The sequence below is a fragment of the Bombus bifarius genome, unplaced genomic scaffold (genome assembly GCF_011952205.1).
Source record: "Bombus bifarius isolate JDL3187 unplaced genomic scaffold, Bbif_JDL3187 scf7180000008030, whole genome shotgun sequence".
Classification (NCBI taxonomy): domain Eukaryota; kingdom Metazoa; phylum Arthropoda; class Insecta; order Hymenoptera; family Apidae; genus Bombus; species Bombus bifarius.
This window is the reverse complement of record NW_022884401.1, coordinates 823,293-842,742: the sequence shown is the minus strand read 5'-3', so window position 1 is coordinate 842,742 and position 19,450 is coordinate 823,293. Positions and strand designations below refer to the sequence as shown.

At 44.2% G+C, this 19,450-nt stretch overlaps 1 protein-coding gene across 2 annotated transcripts in view; it reads right to left on the bottom strand.

Annotated features, from left to right (window-relative positions):
- Nucleotides 1-271: 271 nt before the first annotated feature.
- LOC117207429 (insulin-like growth factor 2 mRNA-binding protein 1) overlaps nt 272-19,450 on the bottom strand; it is a 73,060-nt gene continuing 53,881 nt past the window's right edge. For both annotated transcript variants that reach the window (XM_033447656.1, XM_033447658.1), the window contains 6 exons: nt 10,348-10,521; nt 9,840-10,220; nt 9,457-9,709; nt 8,995-9,351; nt 8,052-8,303; nt 272-7,946 (listed from right to left, as the gene is read on the bottom strand). In XM_033447656.1, the coding sequence (XP_033303547.1) occupies nt 7,722-7,946; nt 8,052-8,303; nt 8,995-9,351; nt 9,457-9,709; nt 9,840-10,220; nt 10,348-10,521 (1,642 nt within the window). In that variant the 3' untranslated portion in view covers nt 272-7,721. The remainder of the gene's footprint in view (nt 7,947-8,051; nt 8,304-8,994; nt 9,352-9,456; nt 9,710-9,839; nt 10,221-10,347; nt 10,522-19,450) is intronic.

Sequence of the window (19,450 nt, the reverse complement as noted above, 5' to 3'; positions counted from 1 at the left end):
AACTGGAAGGATCGAGCTGTGATTGTCTGAAGACCGATTAAAGATCGTCAAGCGTCACGCTGTTGATCGTTTGCGATCGAGAACGTTTTGCGACAGCGCGGATCTTATTCGTACACGAGTGGTGGGATATAGTCGATGGGAGCTTCACCTCGGCAACCTGATCCGTTCAAAATTGTGTAACGTGGACTCTATTCGTATTCTCCTCGATTTCTTCAAGCTTTTCATCGCAACGGTAGAGGATGGGTCGCCGGAAACCTGTGTGCCTTTTGCGTTTCATCGGTCGAGAGTACGCGTGTACGTACGCGTCTTCTTTCTATCTTCTCCGAACGATTTTTGTCGGCTCGTTCGGCGTCGAGCGGATACGCTGATCCTTCGACTATGTGGTAGATCCAACTGTAAGAAAGGTGATGTGCGTCGTTGCTATATGTACGATGATGTATCTAAAACGTGCGCGGAAATGGAAGATTTTGTTTGAAATTTTGGCCACCGTGTCGTACGTGGCGAATCGTCTATTTCATCGAGTCTCTTTCGGAGTTCTTTCTCCTTTCTATTCTCTTTTTTCTTTTTGTCTCTTTTTCGTTTTATTTTATTTTTTTTTTTTTTTTTGTATCTTATGCCGTTTCATCGAAAGTTTGCTCGCGAATCGCGTAGCTGTTACGCGTTAGACGCGTCCTTCGCCTCTTCTGTGCGCTGCTTCTGGATTTCTCTTTTTGTTTCGCTGTCCACTTTCTTTCTAATACCGCGACGGTAAGCGTAGCTTCGCTAAAAGTTCTCGTCGTTTGTCCATCGTCGTGCCGGTTTTCTCATGCGAATTTTCATCTCGTGTATTTCGTCTGCTACTGTATGTTATTATGCGTGGGCGTGCTTTCTACGACTGCACCAGCGTGCGCAGTTTCTTCCTCGCGGAGGAGCACTTTTCTGTTTTTCTTCTTTTTTTCTTTTTCTTCAAAAAATGTTCGATAAAAAACTACACAAAATGACCGTTGTTCCGTCGTACAAATAGTCTATACGAAGAAAGTGATAAAAATTTGATAAAGCTTAAGAAGAGTCGTCGGTGATAGGTCGACGACGACATTGGACGTTCGTACAAAAAAGAAAGAATCTTTCTCCCTTTCTTCTGTTTCTTCTTCTTCTTCCTCTTTCCCGTATCTTTTTTTTCCATTTTCTCGTTTTTTTTTTATATTTCCTGCTTCTTATCTTCGTTTCGTCGAGGCTCGCATACGATAGTTGAAGTTACGCACGTTTCACGCTTCGATTGAAGGAATTGTTCTCGTTTTCTTCGTCGACAAAGTTACTTTGTTAGCTGATGCATGATACGATCTTTTATTTGTTTATACTTTTCCGTTCCTGGTGTTGTATCTTAAACTTGTCTCGCTGGATATATGGAAAATCTTAACTTAAGCGTCGAGCTTACTTTATATTTCCCCAATTCTAAATCGATAAGTGCGATTTCTCACGGTAAAATATTCTAGAATACTAACATTTAAATTTACCGATAATTCGATTTTGTACATTCGTTTTCTTGGTATTCTTAACCAATAGTAGATTAATTTACTTCTCGCCTCTTAATTCACGCGCGTAATAATTTATAACGTTAAAAATCTTTTCTCTTTTCTTTAAGTTATTACTATTTATATTAATAATTTCTATTCAATCTTCATATTCATTTTTTTTCCATTTTTTCTCTTTTTTTTTTGTGTTTAAGTTTTGTTACTTTGATTTGTACATTCTCCCGAGCGTGCGAACGGGCTTTTGACACGTTCTCTCCAAATCTCTCTATCCCTTTCCTTTCTCTTCCTACGTGGCGTTTGAGAAGTGCTATGCTGAGGAATCGTCCGGAAAATTAACTTTCATCTCCGTGTTATCGCGATGCTTGTTGTGGTGTGCTTTCTCCTTTTCAATGTTTCATCAAGTTGTTGCGTGTATATGATTTTTGCATTTATCGTGTTCGCGCGGTATATTACCATAAATTCTCTCGAATTCTCGTTACTTGTCATTTCTTTTTTCATCGTCGAAACAGAGTGCAAGTACTGTGGACGAGCAACGAAGTTAAACAATGTCGTCTTTTTCACTTTCTACGCTACTGAATCCTCAAGTTTCTCGTTTTTGTTGTCGTTACGGTAGCTTTCTTCCTTCGTCTTGTCGTGGAAATTTCGTTTTTCGAAAATTAGCGCAACGAAAAAATGAATCAAAGATCGATGAACGAGTTAAAGGTGTAAAAATTCACGTGCGGGGCAGATTGTGCGGATCACGAACTTTCGTTCTTGTTCTCTTCTGTTCTTTTTTTTTTTTTCTTTTTTTGTATTCGTACTTTTTCTCTTTCTTTTTTTTTTACTTTTTTTTATTTTTTTTTTATTTTTTTTACAAAGAGATATTCCGAAAAGGGGTAGGGGCGATGGATTTCGTTGTTGCCGCCAAGTGTCTTCACTCGCGCCGCGCAACAACGAAATTCTGTGAAAAGAGCGATAGTAACTCTTACTAGCGTCGTGCTTCTCTATACATTTTGCGTTTCTGTCGTTTTTTTTTTTCTGGCACGCTTTTCGCGTGCGATCGACCGTGGAAAAATACGTGAAAAATTTGGATTCGTTGTTTTGGCCGAAAAAATCAATGAATTCCGAACGTGTTCCCTCGATGTGTATCGTCGTTTCAGGAAAAAGGAGTGTCAAGTGATTTCGAATTGGCGTAAATGATTTTTTTTGGTCGGTAAAGCGAATCTTTCCGTTTAATTCGACGTTGTTGCCGATGATTATGAAACCGTTGCGTATCTTCGTTTTGTCGCGTGTTGCATCTTCCCTTTGTTCTATGGATTTCTATCTGGCGGATTTACGTTTATCGTTTATCGTTCTATGGTTTCGTGGTTATTCTATAAAACGATGTCTGTTCCGTTATTCTCTTACTGCTGTGTGCATATTCATTTTAGTCTCTTGGCACTTTCCTCGTTTTTCTTTCCGTTCTTTCTATTCTTTTTTTTCTTCTTTTTTTTTTATTCTTCTTCGTTTTAATCCTCTTTTATTCTTACTTTACAAAACGTTAATCACTCTCGTCTCTTTAAATATTTACGTTTCATAAATAAGTACGGAAGCGAAGGCCTGCGGGCGAGGAAGCATTTCCAGGAAGCGACAACGACGAAAATCGCGTCACATAAAACTGCGAGCCCGATCGCCTTTGTCGCTCGCCGTTGAAACGACGTTCGCTTGCCGAGCGGACCTTGCGCCGCCGTTCTCTCCAAATATATTAAATATATTATACAATTTACCCGACTAAAGTTTCCTTTATCCCCCCCTCCCCTGATGAGCTACAGACGCGCACAGCGCAAAAAGCTGCGCGCCGTGCCCTTTTAAACCTTGCTTTATCTTATCTCTTCCATCTCTTACGCCCATCTCTCTTTCTTCTTCTTCTTCTTCTTTTTTTTTTTCTCTTTCTTTTAAATCTTTAAGTTACATATTCTTTTACGAAAAACACTCCGCTTCGCTTCTTCTACACCACCTTCCACCTTATAATCTCCTTATAACTCTATTTAAAAAACATTTCAGACTTTCTTTGTCGCACTTCGCTTTTTTATTTTTATTAATATCGTTAAAATTCATTAAGTTATTAAAAACGTCTAACAAAAAAATTGAAAAAGAAAGATTCACTTAGATCTCCCCAACAAGGTATCAAAAATAAACTTATTACTCTTAGATTCATTTCGCTTTTTTTCACGTTGCGATCTCGCTTCTCTCATCACGTAGTTCTTCCCTTTCTATCCGCTTTGTCTCTTTTTCCTTTTCCACTCAAATCCGGCGTCGTTAACTCTTTTTTCCTTCTGTCCTCGCTCGAGTTCGCTTCTTTCGTTATACCGCCCTCCTTTTCTCTCTCTCTCTCTCTCTTCCTCTCCTTCTCTCTCTCTCTCTCTCTCTCTCTATCTATCTCTCTGCATCGTCGTGTCTTCTTTCTCATTTTCTTTCCTTATGCTTCTAATCCTTCCGGCGCTACTCCTCCTCCTCTTCGAGATGCAGCGAAAAAGAGAAAAAGCCAAGAGAGCGGAGAGCATTGGCGCACCGAGCTTCCACCGCTCGCGTTCGTCTCTTTATTTTTTCCTCTGCATACCTTCTCTCCATCGTTCAATTTTCCATTATCCGCCGATAGTAGTAGTATTGCTACGCACACTCAACAGAAGTTCGTTTCTCTGTAATCCGTTTGCCTTCTCACCCGATAAACAAAAATCCTAACACGCGATATAACAATTCCCTTCCATTCAACGTACACGTTTTCTCTTTCGTAAAACTGGATTCCCTCCTACCTACCTTAAACTCGTGTATTTTTGTACTAAACGCATACCAAATGCCATGAGGTGAACCGACGGTCGACGACCCTGTCTTCCGATCAATTCCGTGAACCGGAAGGGATTACCGTCTTCGTCGCTATGCGCGAATGCCGGCCACCAGGTTCAACGTACTAATTGAGCATCGATCACGCGCCACGAAATTTCAAGGAAATCTGGCTAACGCTAGGTGATTTACAATCTCTGCCGGTAGCGAAACTTTCTGTTATCGATAGGAGAAATTAAAACGTACGAAACGATGACAGGGTTCCTATAATAGAATCAAAATGAAACTTGGATGGCGGAGAGATTCAACGAACTTGCGAATACTCTTCTCGTGGCACGCGATGATGCGTCTGTCAGTCCGTTAATTTATCTTCTCTCCTTTTTTTTTCTTTTTTCTTTTTTTTTTTTCTTTTTTTATCCTCTGTCACGTTTATAAATCACTGAAACGGATCTAGCCCGTCGAACAGTTCCTCGAGTCTCTTTCGATAAATTAGTGCAAATTCACTTCACCGTTTTAAATAGTCCTGAAACGTTTAGCTTTCTTTTCACCGTGTTTTTCATCTTTCATCTACCTCTTCAACTCTCCCTCCCACTCTCCGTTTTTTCCCATAAAATCTCTTACACGATCGATCTTCCCGTTTCGAGCGAAAACGTTTCCTGCCCGTACGATGCATGTGCGAACCATCGTATCCTTCAACTTGTTAGACTCATGCCTTCTTTTTTTTTTTTTTTGCTTCTGCTTTCATAAATCAAAACTTAAGACTTTTAGGAGTTACGCGCAATCGGTCACGAATATTCTTCGTTAATGGAAAACGTTATCTTTCCATCGCGTCCACCTATCGTCTCTTCAACGTTAAAAACACTCGATCTTTGAACTCTTCTCGAATTTTGTATTATCTCTTTCGCTGATGATATACAAGCAATTGCCGCAGAAAGAATCGTAAGAATTATCGTGATCGATAGTACGCGCCGTGCCGGAAACGCGATATCGCTGCGAGTTTCTAACGCTTTTATTAAATTTTTTAACGTATTCGTAATAGTATTTGCTATCCTAATAGTGATACGACTATATAATATATATATATCTATATATATATAATTAAAACAAGAGAAAAATAGAGAAAAAAAAGAAATAATTACAGAATTTACAAAGATCGTTGAGGACCGGAATTTCCTAAAAATTCGCAGACGTACCATCTTCGTTTATTCGATGACTCGCTGGCGATATCCACGCTCGCATCACGAGGCGAAGAGCGACATCAAGTACATAATCACGATGCCTTTTTCTCGTCAAATATCACTCTTCCACCTCCAGCACTTTTCCCACATTTCCCCTTTCTGCGGTTCTTTCCTCTCGATTATCCTAATCTATCTTCCTTGTATTTCTTTGCCATATAAGCCTAACCAGTAATTAATTACTTATCAATTAATAGTAGTATTCAACACACGCACACTCACACATTATTACATTCATTTATAAAGTAAAAATCCCTGAAAAGGTTTCATAGTTAGTAGCAACCGTCTTATCATTTTGCTCTTCTTTCGGTCTCTGAAACTTCTTACATTTGTCCTCTCCTCGAAAGCGATTGATTCTCGCTTTCTCGTGCGTACCAACGGTCGCTTTTTCATTCTCCCTTCCTCTCTCTTTGCGGAACATCCTTCTCGTAGCACGAAACAACGTCCGTTCCATGTACAACGTCGAACAATTCCTCGGTATTCATCCTCTCGTTTATACTCTTTTCTTGCAAGCGTCTTTGCTTCGTAGTTGACTCAGTTTCTTCATTCCGATCACTTTTGCAAAAAAGCGACTCGACGACGAAGGATGTTGTTCTCGTCGGTATCTCCTTCCATTTGCTGTTTTCGACGCCAATAACCACTCGTCGATTCCCAGCAGACGCGACCCGTCTACGTTGTGTCTTTCGCCCCTCCCGCTGCTCTTCTTGACTCTTGCAAGGAACTTGAGGCGAGTAGAGCGTTCAACGCGCCATACGCATGTCACGCATTTTCACTTCACTAATACGCAAAAACTCGTAATCGCTTCTTTGGTATTACAGGCGCGAGAGGGGCGGGGATGAGGGAATCTGCCATGAAAACTTTCCGGCTTACGTCTAACCGTAGAACGAGTCACGTTTCGTTCACATTTTCTTCGATAATTAAGTCTCGTTAATTAATGTCTCTCTGTGTTGTGATATAAAAAAAACTGTACCTAGAGTAGTTCTTTTCTTTTCTTTAAAAAAAAAAAAAAAAAAAAACCGCTTTCCTGTATAGTGTACTTAGTAGAAGTAAGTAGATAGTTAATAGCAGTAGTAATAGTACTAGTAATAATAGTAGTTGTAGTAGTAACATGTATAACGTAATTGTGTAATCGTTACTTAACTTCTCTGTATATTATTATAACTTTAATATTATGTAGACTTCTTTTTTTAGATTAGTTGGTTTTTATCCTTTCTCTCGTTTCACTTTTCATTATCATATTAAATCTTTAACGGTAATGAATGAGGTAATAAGGTTGTGTATGCTTTTTTTCTTATCATCGTATCCTATTTCATCGACGAGGTGGTTTCGTTAACGTTGCGTAATCGATTCGTTCGAGTGCCACTCGTCGCTTCAACTTCTGAATTAAGCAAACTCGCAACGAAACGTGCTGTAACGCGCGTAGAAGAAGTGAGCGAACAATCTGTATATCTCTTCGACGGACGAATCGATTATAACTTATCATCCCCGCTTCGAATGGGCAGGAAGCAAATTTTTCGTCTCACTTCGTCTCGCATGATGCGTATTCGTTGGCTAACGTGCACACTTCCGTCTGATTCAACGCGGTGCTCTGCATCGCTTTCGTTTCACAGAGCTGTGTATCCTGAGCCACGAGGCTCGTTGTTGAACACGACGTAGGCCGAGTGTCACGATCGATGGCAATCGGTCAACAATAACGTAATTTACCATTCGTTCTGTTGCAAAAATCTGTCTAAAAAATAAAACGCTCTATATCTATTGCGTTCTCGGTGACGCGCGACAAAATGTACTTACGACAAATGAACTCGCGTACAAGACGAACTACGGTATAAAAGGGAGCTGGGGGAGGAAACAAGACAAGAACAGCCATCGATCATGTCACATCTTACCGTTCCGAATCAAACCTATATATTATGATTTTAAATATTATTCGATCCTATTGCATGCGTGTGTGCGTGTGTGTGTGTGCGCGCGCGCGCGCGGGTACTGTACGTGACATTTTGAACCGATAGCTTTCGCGAAGTACCGTTCGTATCATGCACATCGAAGGATACATAGCCCGCGAGAAGGAGGTCGCACGTAGCCTTTTACGAGAGAATGTCAAAGCGACGAAGGCCACCCCGGCGATTCAAACGGATTTTCTGAGGCGTTGGTCGGCGTCATGTAAGTTTCAGTGACGTTACTGATTTTGTGATTGCTGTTGATTAGAAGGCGAAGTACTAGATTGTTGTTGAGCTGAGTGCTGCGACGCTGTGCCACCTTGTTGGGACGTGGCACTGCCATCTCTTCGAGTACGAGAACCACCTTCTTGGCTGCTACCACGACCAGCGCGTGAGCCTGCGACACCTGCTCCAGGTGCACCAGATGACTGTAGAACCATAGCGCGAATTCTTCTCTGTGCCGACTGTGAATCAGAGAACAAGCAAAAATATCAATCGATATATTTTATTTGTCGGGTTTTAACGATCGTAAAACGTTGAAGTATTGTTAACGGTAACGCGCGTAATACCTGAACAGAGAAGAAAGGGCCAATTATTTGGACGGTTGCTTCTTCATCGGCAGAAGGAGATGTGGATTGTTGTTCCGATAACTTTATGATACTTCCGGTTACACGTTGCAATTCTCTAACGTTTTGTCCACCTTTGCCAATGATTCGGCCAACTTGAGTACTTGGTACGAGAATCTCGATTGTCAATCGGACGTCCTCGGTTCCGCCCACGAATCCTTCCTCGCGCATTTTCTCGAAAATTAAGTATTGAGCCTAAAAGCGAATATTATTGGTGTCGTATAATCGTTACAGGAGAACCATACGAATAACATTTACTTGAACAGAAAAAAAAGGAATGTCGAAGGTTGTAACGGGACCAACTGTACATGCATAGTGCAACATGTCATTGGTACGGGTAACTCTTCATATTTTAATTTCCCTGTTCTTTCAAGACGATGCATAGAAAAACCGCATCTTCTCAAACGAGACCAGGTTAATCGAGTACTAGCCGTTTCTACGCGTTTATCGACGATAAAAACCAGTTAGAAACAATTGTCAAGATATTGGGATTCGAACACGGAACCCTGACGTTTGCAAACCAACCTGTTACTTACTAAGCCACGAAGTAACTACACGCTATCTAACCGATTATTTAGTTCCTTCTTTACATTCGTTAAATCTATGTAAAACTTGTGCTTCTCTTTACGTAGAATATCTTACATATATATATATTTTTTTTCTTATACATATATTATAAAATTTATACCTATCATTATCTTTATATAATTCAAAACGTTTATGACAATCGAAATTTTAGCGATACGTCGATTTCTAGATCTTTCATCTGCCAGTAACGTGCACTTTTCCACTCTTTAAGCCCGAGCCTCGACTTTTAGCGTTAAAAATCATTAGATTTTACTTGATAAGGAATTAAACGTATTACTATCATCTGCGCAAAACTTACTTTCCACTGTGATTCTGGTGATCCGACGATAGTTACTTTTCTGTCATTTTGTTGTTCTACAGGCTTGTCCTGCTCGATTGGCGCGATTTTCACACTGGCGCCAGAGAATCTGATAATGTTTCTGATGTGTGAACCCTTGCTTCCTATGATTGCCCCTACACTCGTATTCGGAATGTAGAGGAACGCAGTTTCTTGCGTATCGCCTATTGGAATACCTTGCTGCGTAGGCAAACTGGTTTGATAAGGATATGGGGCTGGTCCAGTGCCATACAAGCCCGGACCACGTGAGCTGTATCCCATACCAGCAGTGGACATCATAGCCATTGGATGTAGACCAGGAAACATCAAGCTTTGAGGCTGTAACGATCATGTGATTTCGTTATTACACAAGCTCGATCGTAACTTGGCATAATATTTGAAACGATTCGTTCGCTATGACTTCGCGTAACTTCTAACACTTACAGCCATTGCTTGCAAGTCATTTTCGTAGCTTTGGCGTAATTTGCTGGAAATCATAGATTCAGCTTTGCTCATGTTATCGATGCTGCCTTTCACCGTGATAATGCGCTCGAGATTGAAGTTGTTGATGTCATTGATACTGCTTACGGTGATCTTCGTATCTGTATCCTGCATGATTTTCTTAATGGTGGTACCACCCTTTCCGATAATTCGTCCAATCAAATTGTTGTGCGCAAGAATCCTCAATGAGATCTCGCTGTTGACAAACGGTTACGGCGCGTTAATAAACACACATGCATCCATTATACGAACGCGTATAGCAAATTTCATACGTAACATCGTTTGCAAAATAATTTCGAAAGCGGATAGAGTTTCAAGCTTCTTACCCTTTACTCAAACCGTAAGCCTCTTGCTGCGTCACCTCCATAATTTTCTTGCAAGCATTCGTACAATTCTCTGGGTTACCGTAGATGGTAATAGCTTTTTCAGCAGCACCGAGGCTGTCCTTACGGTGAACATCGACTCGCGCGCGCGTCATCTGAGTGATCTGACGTATGGTAGAGCCCTGGCGACCGATTATGGCTCCCACCATCTCTGATTGTACAAGAATACGGAGCGGGAAGTCTGCCTGCCGTCCGGAGCCCGAAACCCCGGAATAAGCTACGCCGCTGCGCTGGCTGCGGCCTCTACGTCGGTTCTCCACCGTAGACATTTCCACTTTTAGCGGGCTACCCTCGTACTCGTGACCATTTAACTGGTTCACAGCCCTGTAAAACGGCGAAAAGACGATCGTCAGACCGCAACAATTACGATTAAGCACGTCGACTATGAAAAATGCCTATGGACCGGATGATACGTGGGTTTATCTCCGCGGCAAACAACGTCGAAACTTACTGCTGTGCTTGTTCTTGCGTCTCATAGCTGATGAGGACGGTTTGTAAATTAGGATCGCGCGAGGACAATTTCTCCACAGACTGCACTTGACCGCAGTTCGAGAACAGGGCCTCTATATCTTCTATTCTGATCTGAGCTGGCAAGTTGTTTACGATAACCTTGGATCCGGCACCGCTGTAAAAAAAAAGAAATTCAGAAACGTCAATTAGCAAACGTTACACCTGGTCTCGTTACGTTAAGGGTCGATCGTGAGGATGGCGCGTGTACGATTCGTGTAGACAAGAAGGAGAGAGAAACTTGTTTTTCAGTTACGCTCGTATTAAAATTATCGCGGTTAAAACGCTTGGGAATCGATGTAATTTTACTAACTCGTGCGAGCAAAGAGTTCTTGAATAAAAAACGAGACCTAGTTCGCAGGCTAGTACATTTAAAAGCGAGAAGCAAATCGATCGTTAAAGTTAAACGGTTGTTTTTCTAGTTAAAAAAAAAAAAAAAATGCAAAAAGCAGGAAAATCATCGATCGTCAATAATTTCTTGAAATGAGAATATATGGTTGGTCGTGCACAACGTATGTAAGTATAACGCAGCATTTGGGTCAAGAATTTCTCGGTATCGGCTTGAGATCGTCAAAGAGGACGGTGCCTGCTAAACAAAAATCAACTCGACGAGGAAAGAGCATACGGCGAGTCAACACGAACGTACTCGGACGGTTACCAATCGAAATTGCAAGGCCGGTTCGTTACAACAGCTTCTTCAAACTTTTTTACCGCATTTGAGTAAACATTTCGTAAAAGTCGAGAAAATATCGTTACAATATAAAAAACATCGATACAGCGTAAAAGAATAAAATGTTAGGAATTCGTCACGAATGGAACACCAACGCGTTACAATTTCCATGATAGTTTCTACGAAGAAGAATTAAAAATACCAGGATCGCTGATCGCTAGTTACGAGAAAATCGCTATTATATCGTGTTATTGCGATTATCTGTAAGTTCAGTTTCGGTTTTGTTTTGCGTTTGTAAATACGATACGATCGCTAATTACGTAAAATAAAGAAACTAATTACGCGAAATAAAGAGAGCGAACAGCGATGATATCGTTGAAAAAAGTTCGATAGCGAAAAGTTTATCGCGCGCAATAGTTAGAAATTTACTCGCAACGAGGGGCCGTTCGATTCGCGACGATACACGGTGATCTATAAATTAACGCGAGTCTACCATATCCCAGAGGCTCGACGATGTTCTCGCCAAGAGCGTCATCGGCAAAGATCGCATATGCGCGGATGCCCCTGTTGACATTTTCTCTTTCTTTCTTTCGTTCGACATCTCCACGTCGAATTTATCCTGCTCCTCGGCCCTTGCGAGGGAGACGGCGCAACATGAAAGGCATCGCGAATCAAAAACAAACTCCACCCGTACCCTATCTAAATACCAAATGCGCCTTCGATTCGTCTGTGCGTCTCTCTTCGAACATAATTCGCCGCAAAATTGGCAATGTGAAACAGCCCGTAGTAATTTCGTTTCGCGTTCATTACGTCGGTATATTCCTACGGTTCCTCTTTTCGCGGATATACTCGCGTCCACGTTAATCGAATTTCAAGGGGTGAAGAATCGCGAAATTGGACGCAGCCACGGCACTGGGCGCGACGCAACATGAATGAACCAAATGGCAAGTAAGAAGAGGACGCGGAACGTGAAGAAGGAAAAGGAGGGTGAAACGGCTGAGACTCTCACTTTCGTACGTATCGATTTTTCAGCTCACCGACCCACTCAGCGTCAGGGCTTTCGACTAACCTTGAAGAAAACGTACCGACCGACCTAGCTCGTGCTCGGCCAATTATTACGGCCCGATGAGGACGCGGATAATCGCGTATTCGGTCGGTTCCATCGAAAAAGTAAAACAATCGCCGTCTTTTTTCTCACGGAAGCAGTGCACGTGGGCATTAAACGCGCGTATAGGCGTGCTGCATCGCGGGGCGAAAAGATCGTCGTGAAATTCAAATTTTTCCCGCTGCTAATTACTCTCCCATTCCGCGGACAATTTGCAAAGATAACGGATATTACTTAATCATATAGCTACGCGTCGGCTCGTGCTCGCGATAATATCGCGTCTTGTACCCGTCCTGTTCGCGTCTGAACGAAACTAACGACGAGCGAAAATTCTACCGTCGAAGAAGGTCGAGGGGCAACCGAGATATCCGATATAAATACGCGTGAAAATACGGAATACCGCTGGGCGGTGGTTGGCGCCAATCGAAAGGATCGTCGAACGACGATTCCGGAGATAGGCGTAAAATCTTGCACGACGAATAAAACGGCGTCGAACGGCGGTACGGCACAAAAGGTGAGAGGGCGACGCGCGTGTTACGTGTGTGTGATGGAACTAATTCCAACCCCCCGGAAAACCTTAACCGAACAACTACCGTGGAGCACAACGCGTTCCTGGGTGGCCGATAGAGACTCCTCTCTCTGTCCATCGTCGGGGGCTGCAGGTTCGAGGCTCGTCGAACCGAACTCTTGGACGTGCACGTGCTCGCGCCTGTAGAGAGACAACACGTTCGACCGAGAAAAGTCGATATTATGTCTCTGTTCGTACACAGAAGGTTCGTTTGCACGCGTGTATCGGTACGGGTTACGGGGCTACAGTGAGAACCGTGCAAAGGGTGGAGGACGGCAGTTTGGTGGCAGGATGGAATCGCGGGGGTGGCAGCGAGGGTGAGAGCGGAGGCAGGCCTTTGTTTCGTGTGCTTTTGGGGATTTTCGGCGGCACCCGGTGTGGTGTGAGGTATATATGCAGGAGTGCGCAAGGGAACGTTGATATCGTCGGTTTCGTCTGGCACGCGGGTCCGTCTCCTCCACCGGCACGAACCCCCCACCCCCACCAACCTATCTCCACGAGGAACCAGCTAGAGCAGTAACCCACCAACGCACACCAACATCGCCAACCACCACCACGTCACCTCCAACCTCAACCCTTTTTGCGCCTCTTTCCCTCGCTACCCTTCCTGACCACCGGCCTGCTCTGTCTCTCCTATTCTCCCCCGTCCTGCACACCCGCCGACGCATCACCCTTGCCGGATCTTGCACGCACGTGTAACTCGCGATTTCGTCCGTTCACCTTTAACGAAAGGCGGTATTTTCGTACGCCCACCACAGCGACGGAGGAAGCGAAAGAGACGCGCGGCAAGAGCACAAGAGCAAACCGATAGATAGAGAAGGGAAGACGGGGAGAGAGTGAGAGAGAGAGAGAGCCTTTTCCGAGCCCGAGGCACATACCGACAGGGATGGACGCGCGACGACCGCAGACCACGGGTCACCCCCGTGGAAGAGCTTTTGATCTCGCCTAAGACACGTTTTTTCGGACTCTCTTTTTCTTCTCTACTTTGCTCCTTTTTTTTTCGTTTAACGAGCCAATGGACTCGGACGGCCGCTTCTGGAGGAAGCGACGGTCGGAAGCGGGTCGCGGGAGGGATGGAGATCGGGGAAACAGGGGGAGGGGGCAGTTGACGAAAAGTTCGAGGGTCGTAATGCGGTGCAGTTAATTGTGAAGGGAATTGGGACTCGTTACGCGCCGCTAGTCGCGTAAAAATGGAGCACATTTACGCAGGGGTAATTAGCGCGCGAGCCACGCGTGTGGCGATTTTTTTCTTGCTTTTTAGAGATGCACCGGGAATTACGCCGTGTAATCATCCCCTGTGAGTTTTATGGTCCCGTTGCTCGTATTTATACGTTTTACCGGACCGTACTTGCAATCTACGAAGTAGTAGCGCGTTTGTCGCTTTTAATCGCGTTTTACCGTCCACATGGTGCGCGTGATTTTTTCGCCAACGTTCGTCTCTTATTAACTCGTCGTTAAGTCGTTGCCGTAGCCGCTGTTGTCTTTCCCACGTTAACATCACAAGTCTACACAAGTTGAAAGATAACGCCAGGTAAAACGTTCGTCCTACGACCAGATCCAATCGAAACGCACGCTTCCGTTCCATCGATTTGACAAAACGGTACTTGCACTTACGAAACATCTGCACACGCTATTTTCGCGCTAAAACGCGTACGATCGACGAATAAATATTAGCCGAAAAAGAAACTGGGCGACAGAGTGGCGCTCGATGGAACGTGTACGGTCCTGGCCGGAGAAGCGTCGACGTCGTTGACTGAACCGGCGGGGCGCACGGCGCCAAAATCGATTTTGAAAAGGGAAAGTGGCATGTACGTGCCAGCAGCGTGGCTTTACATATACAGTATGCGCACGATTCGCGACAAAAACGTGTAGGAGGTAAAACTGCAGCCGCGCCGAATAAAGGTTGCAGCACACACCGCGTACGTTGCAGATGCGCGCGGCAGCCAACACACGTACACTACGCGTCCGCGACACACAGGTAACGCGCGTGCAACGCGACTCGAGCGCGCAGATACGCCACACAGCCAACATTTACATATACACGCGCGAGGTCTGGTTGATGCCTCTTTTTTCTGGCCACGAGTACCTCTTTCCCATTCACGTGTGAGCGTTAGAAGGGAAGTTGGCGTCTCAATTCGGTGTAACGTGCATGTACCTGTACGGGTGCGTGGCACGTGTACTCCGCTTGCCTGTTACGCGTGCGTGTGCATGCCACGCACGTGTATACGATGTGCTGGGCTCTGTGAATGGGCGCCACATGATGACAATTTCGGTGATTTTTCCCGGTGTTCGAGCCGGAAGCGACGCGCTCGCCCGATGGAGCTTCGTCGGACTCACTTTCCACGGATTTGATAAATCGGATATAACCGAAGACAGCGAAACGGTTATTAAATTGTTAATTTTCACCGATTGAACCGCTTGATGGGACAGACAACCATTTGACCACGTTTAAAGGATAAAAGATATGGAAAGAGTAGAGAAGGGATATTAGAAGACAGCCGAATTTTGTATCCGACCGTAATTTAAATATATCAAGTTTCGAGAAAAAGAAGATTCGCGTGTAATAAGTTGATACTTTGACGGATTAGCTCACGGATGGCTTAACTTTTGTGGGTTAACGCTCCAGCACGAGTTATTTTTAACCGTTTTACGTGTATCAATGAGATCCAATAGATATCGGCCATAATGTAGCAGATAAGACGAATATTCGACAGCACCGGTAGAAAGATTCACTATGCTTCTGAAAGTTTTTCAGCGTCGAGACGTACGAAGCGAACCAAGTAGATAACGCGTTGTATTGAAAAGCGATACGCGACCGATGCGTTTCGTTGTCGACGAAAAAGATAAGATTCCCGCGGAAGCTTGTTAATATTGACACACCTTGGGTGTGAACGTTCATGCACCGCGTTCGGTATCTCCCGAACCATGATAAATACATATTACCTAGCACTCGTTAACGTTCGAAATAGAGTAGCGTAAGATCATTCTGGCACCGTTGTTTAATATCGCTGGTATCCGCAATACGCTATCTACGATACTCGCTACTGAAATGGACTCCGACATGGGTTGTACGAGATATTCAAACACGCGACCAGTATTGTGCGCGATAAAAATTTATACCTAGTCACGGCATAATTTTCCAGATAACAATTTTTTTTTAATTATCGCCACACGCGATTGCTATTGCAGTTACTACGATAAGAAACAATATATCGATATTTTAAATATTCCGCTTATCGACGATAGCCAACGTTACAACGCAGATTAACGTTCGGATGAAATATCCAAGACGGTTCGTAGACGAGAGAAGATTCGAATCGACGAGTATAAACAAATTCTGGCATTTAAAAAAGGATGTAAGAGGCAAAGGGTAGGCGTACTTATAGCTCGGTTGATAAGCGCCGTTCAAACACCGTTTTCCTTCTATTTCGGTCTTCTGCATCGAGCGCAAATTATTGAAAGCAGCCTCGATACCTTATCGATACAGCGACCGTATAATACGAGCGAGTACCTCGAAGAGTCACAACGCGATACGATAGCGACGTTTCAAGTGCGTGGCGGTCCGGTTGCGAATCGCAGGTTTCAACGATGCGGTGGCCGCGTGCAACCGTAGCAACCGACTAGCCGAGAAAGTTTAGTGCCACATTGTTTGGCGCCTGTAAAACCGTCGTCGAATCGAGGTCGCGATCGTCGCCACTGCAACCAAGGGTCAACGAGTTAGAGGAAAAAGACGGCCACGACGATAACACGTTCCTGAACGACGGAAAAACTGTTCGATAAAAACTACTGGCCGAGTTATCGGCCGGAAACGGTGTAATCGGTACGGTTACACGATAGTTGTAAATTTCAGCCTGTTACACGTTCGCCAGAACACTTATCTACTCTTCCATGGGTTTCGGGAAGGTGTACGCGTATCATGAGAGTCGGAACAGCTGTAACGCGCGTTCGCCGTTTCCAACCACGTTATATTCGTTGTACTAGCGCGACGAGAGAAGAAATGGAAGCGACGTCACCGATCGACCTATGCGTCTAATACGAAACGCAACGTGGTCGTGGCGCGCATATCGAAAGTTATGACTCACGGCGCTCTGGATCTACGAACTCTGCCTTCGTGACAGAGTCGGTGTTCGCGTCCATTGACAACGACACGTCGCGTACAAAAACGACGATGCTACACCTTCCTATTCCCGTAACTAAACCACACCGCCTATACGGTTTACGGCGTGTTCCGCTTATGCCTTCGAATTATCCCATTTAATCCAATGCCCACGTAAAGAGTAAAACAGATTACGCGTTATAAATGGACGATGCGATCTAGATTTGCGAGTAGCGCCGCGTCGACTATAGCGCGCCCGTTTATATAGCGTTCCAGTAGTTTTCTCTATAATAGCAGAATCGTTTATATCAGCCAGAGCTTTCAACGCGACCCGAGCAACTTTTTTCTGTTCTCGCCACGCATACAGATCGAACTAGTTAGATTGCAGCGTTCGTGCGTGTACGTATCTACCTATGCGCATCAATAATGCAACAATCCTCGATGAACGTTAAAGATCGTGCAGAAATTACGTTCGATGCTTCGTGATTATACGATCGGACCGAGTGATTTTCAGCGTACAGTTATGAACGGTACAATTTCATGAAAAGTTCAGCCTCCGATCTGCCGGAGCAAGAACTCGTCGTCCCAATTTTCATGATTACACTCGCGCTTCTCGTTCGATCGTAACGAAGTATACTATAGAGAGCTCGTGTTGCTCTATTTAAATCTTTGCGTGGAATGTTGCCGTGTTAATACAAACTGGACTGTGTCCGATCGAACGATGGTTTCGAGAAAAATGACTTTCGATATTCAACGATCGGCCATCGAATTCCTATTACGTCGCCGATGTAAACCGTTGTGTCTTCGGTTTCGACGCGGATATACGGTTTTCTTACTCAATGTATATATAGATAATTTGTGTACCGTCTGCAAGCGATGACTCGATTCAAGCGAAAGTCGCAGATACGCCCATTTGAGTTTTACGCGGCTGAAATTCTGCTCGCCGCTTTGCCTTCTACCACCCGTTCCGAACCATTCGGATTTTTACTGCTTTGTACCATATGCTTTCCCGTAATTTTCCAATCTCTCCAGTGTCGTATTCGACTAGTAGTTACGCTCGTATCGTATCGCGTTGGCAACTAAGTTCTTTTCGTGGTCAATAGCATCTAATGACAAAATCCGCGATCGCTTAGTCGCTACCCCCGTAAGAAACGCGCCGTCTCGAACGCGAAACGCGTTCAGTGGACACTTGGAGTATTATCGGTAACATTCGTGATTCGTCTAAACGTTTCTATCTATAAAGAATCCGTGCTTAACGCGCAAAGATTATGAGGAAGAAACGGCAAAGAAGATGGACAATTAAGAGGACGTAGGAACATTTTCTGTATGAATATGACCCAACTCCGACCTGACTCGATTAGACCGATTACGTGCTGCAACTTACGTCGACTTTGTTCGAAAGACGTCGAAAGTCTTGCTTTAAATCACGTAATATCATTAACCAGGGCGTTGCAAGTTCGATCGACGATAACTTACTCGTAAACTTTGCTCGTTTAACGAAGATGTTGCAGCATCGCTGACAGCCCAGCGAGCCTTTCTCAAATGCAAACTTGATATTTTTTTCAACTCCACCTTCAACTATACCTGCGGATCGATGAAAAATAATATGGTGCCCTGAGAGGAAGAGGAAGTTTAGCAAGAGGAAGAGAGCATGGCGAGCGAAAGAATTTCACGCGCGGAGAAAATTTCGCGTATACCGAGGCAGAGAAATCCGTGGATGTTGCACAACTGACATAGAAATTCGCAAGCGCGATGGAGAGAGAGGGAGAGAAAGAGAGAGCGCGCGAAACGATTGAAACGGGCCAGGAGGAATTAAACAAAAACGAATCGACGGTTCGAGTATTATGCGGCAGAATTTCAATTGACTTTGTCCCGGTTAATGCCGGAATCCCTATTCCGGCACGCGGTTGTCGCTATTATAGCGACTGGCCTCGATATACAAACTGCTAAACGGTCATTTTATTTTTAACTTTACATTCAAGTTCCGCGCGGCCACCGACTGAAACAAAAGGAGGCTTTTATTTGAACTCAATAATATCGAGTTGTCACGAAGGTTGGACTCGAGTTAGCGCACGCTAATACCCCGCCCGTTCCGTTCAGTCATAACCTCGTTACATTCGAACTCTTTAAACACCTGTCCAAGCTCGATGGACGCGTCGCTAATTGTAAGTACCATTGTTCCACCTTTCGTCGTTTTTCATTTTCCCCTTTCGTTAAATATTTACTAGGCTTTCCTACGAATTGCGATCGTCCCAGGCGGTCGGCTCGTTAACATTTTTCATTCGACGTCGTTGACCGATTCGACGATCGCTATTGGGGCGCGTATCGCGCTTGTAAACATCGTGAAAGCGGGGCAGAAAAACGAGTGGACGCAACGTAATACGCCGGTGTGCACAGGGTGAGCGCCACACGATGATTAAATAGCGGCGCGATCTTGTAACGCGATACGTTCGGATATTTTTGTATTCGAAAAGTTATTACACTCGATAAAAGCCAAGGGGATTCGTTAACGCCACCGGGGTTTCATCGGCGCGGACTCTTTCTCACTCTCGAGATGCCGGGCGCTTCGAGCAATGCCAGCGATTTCATAGCTGGGCGAGAAAATAAT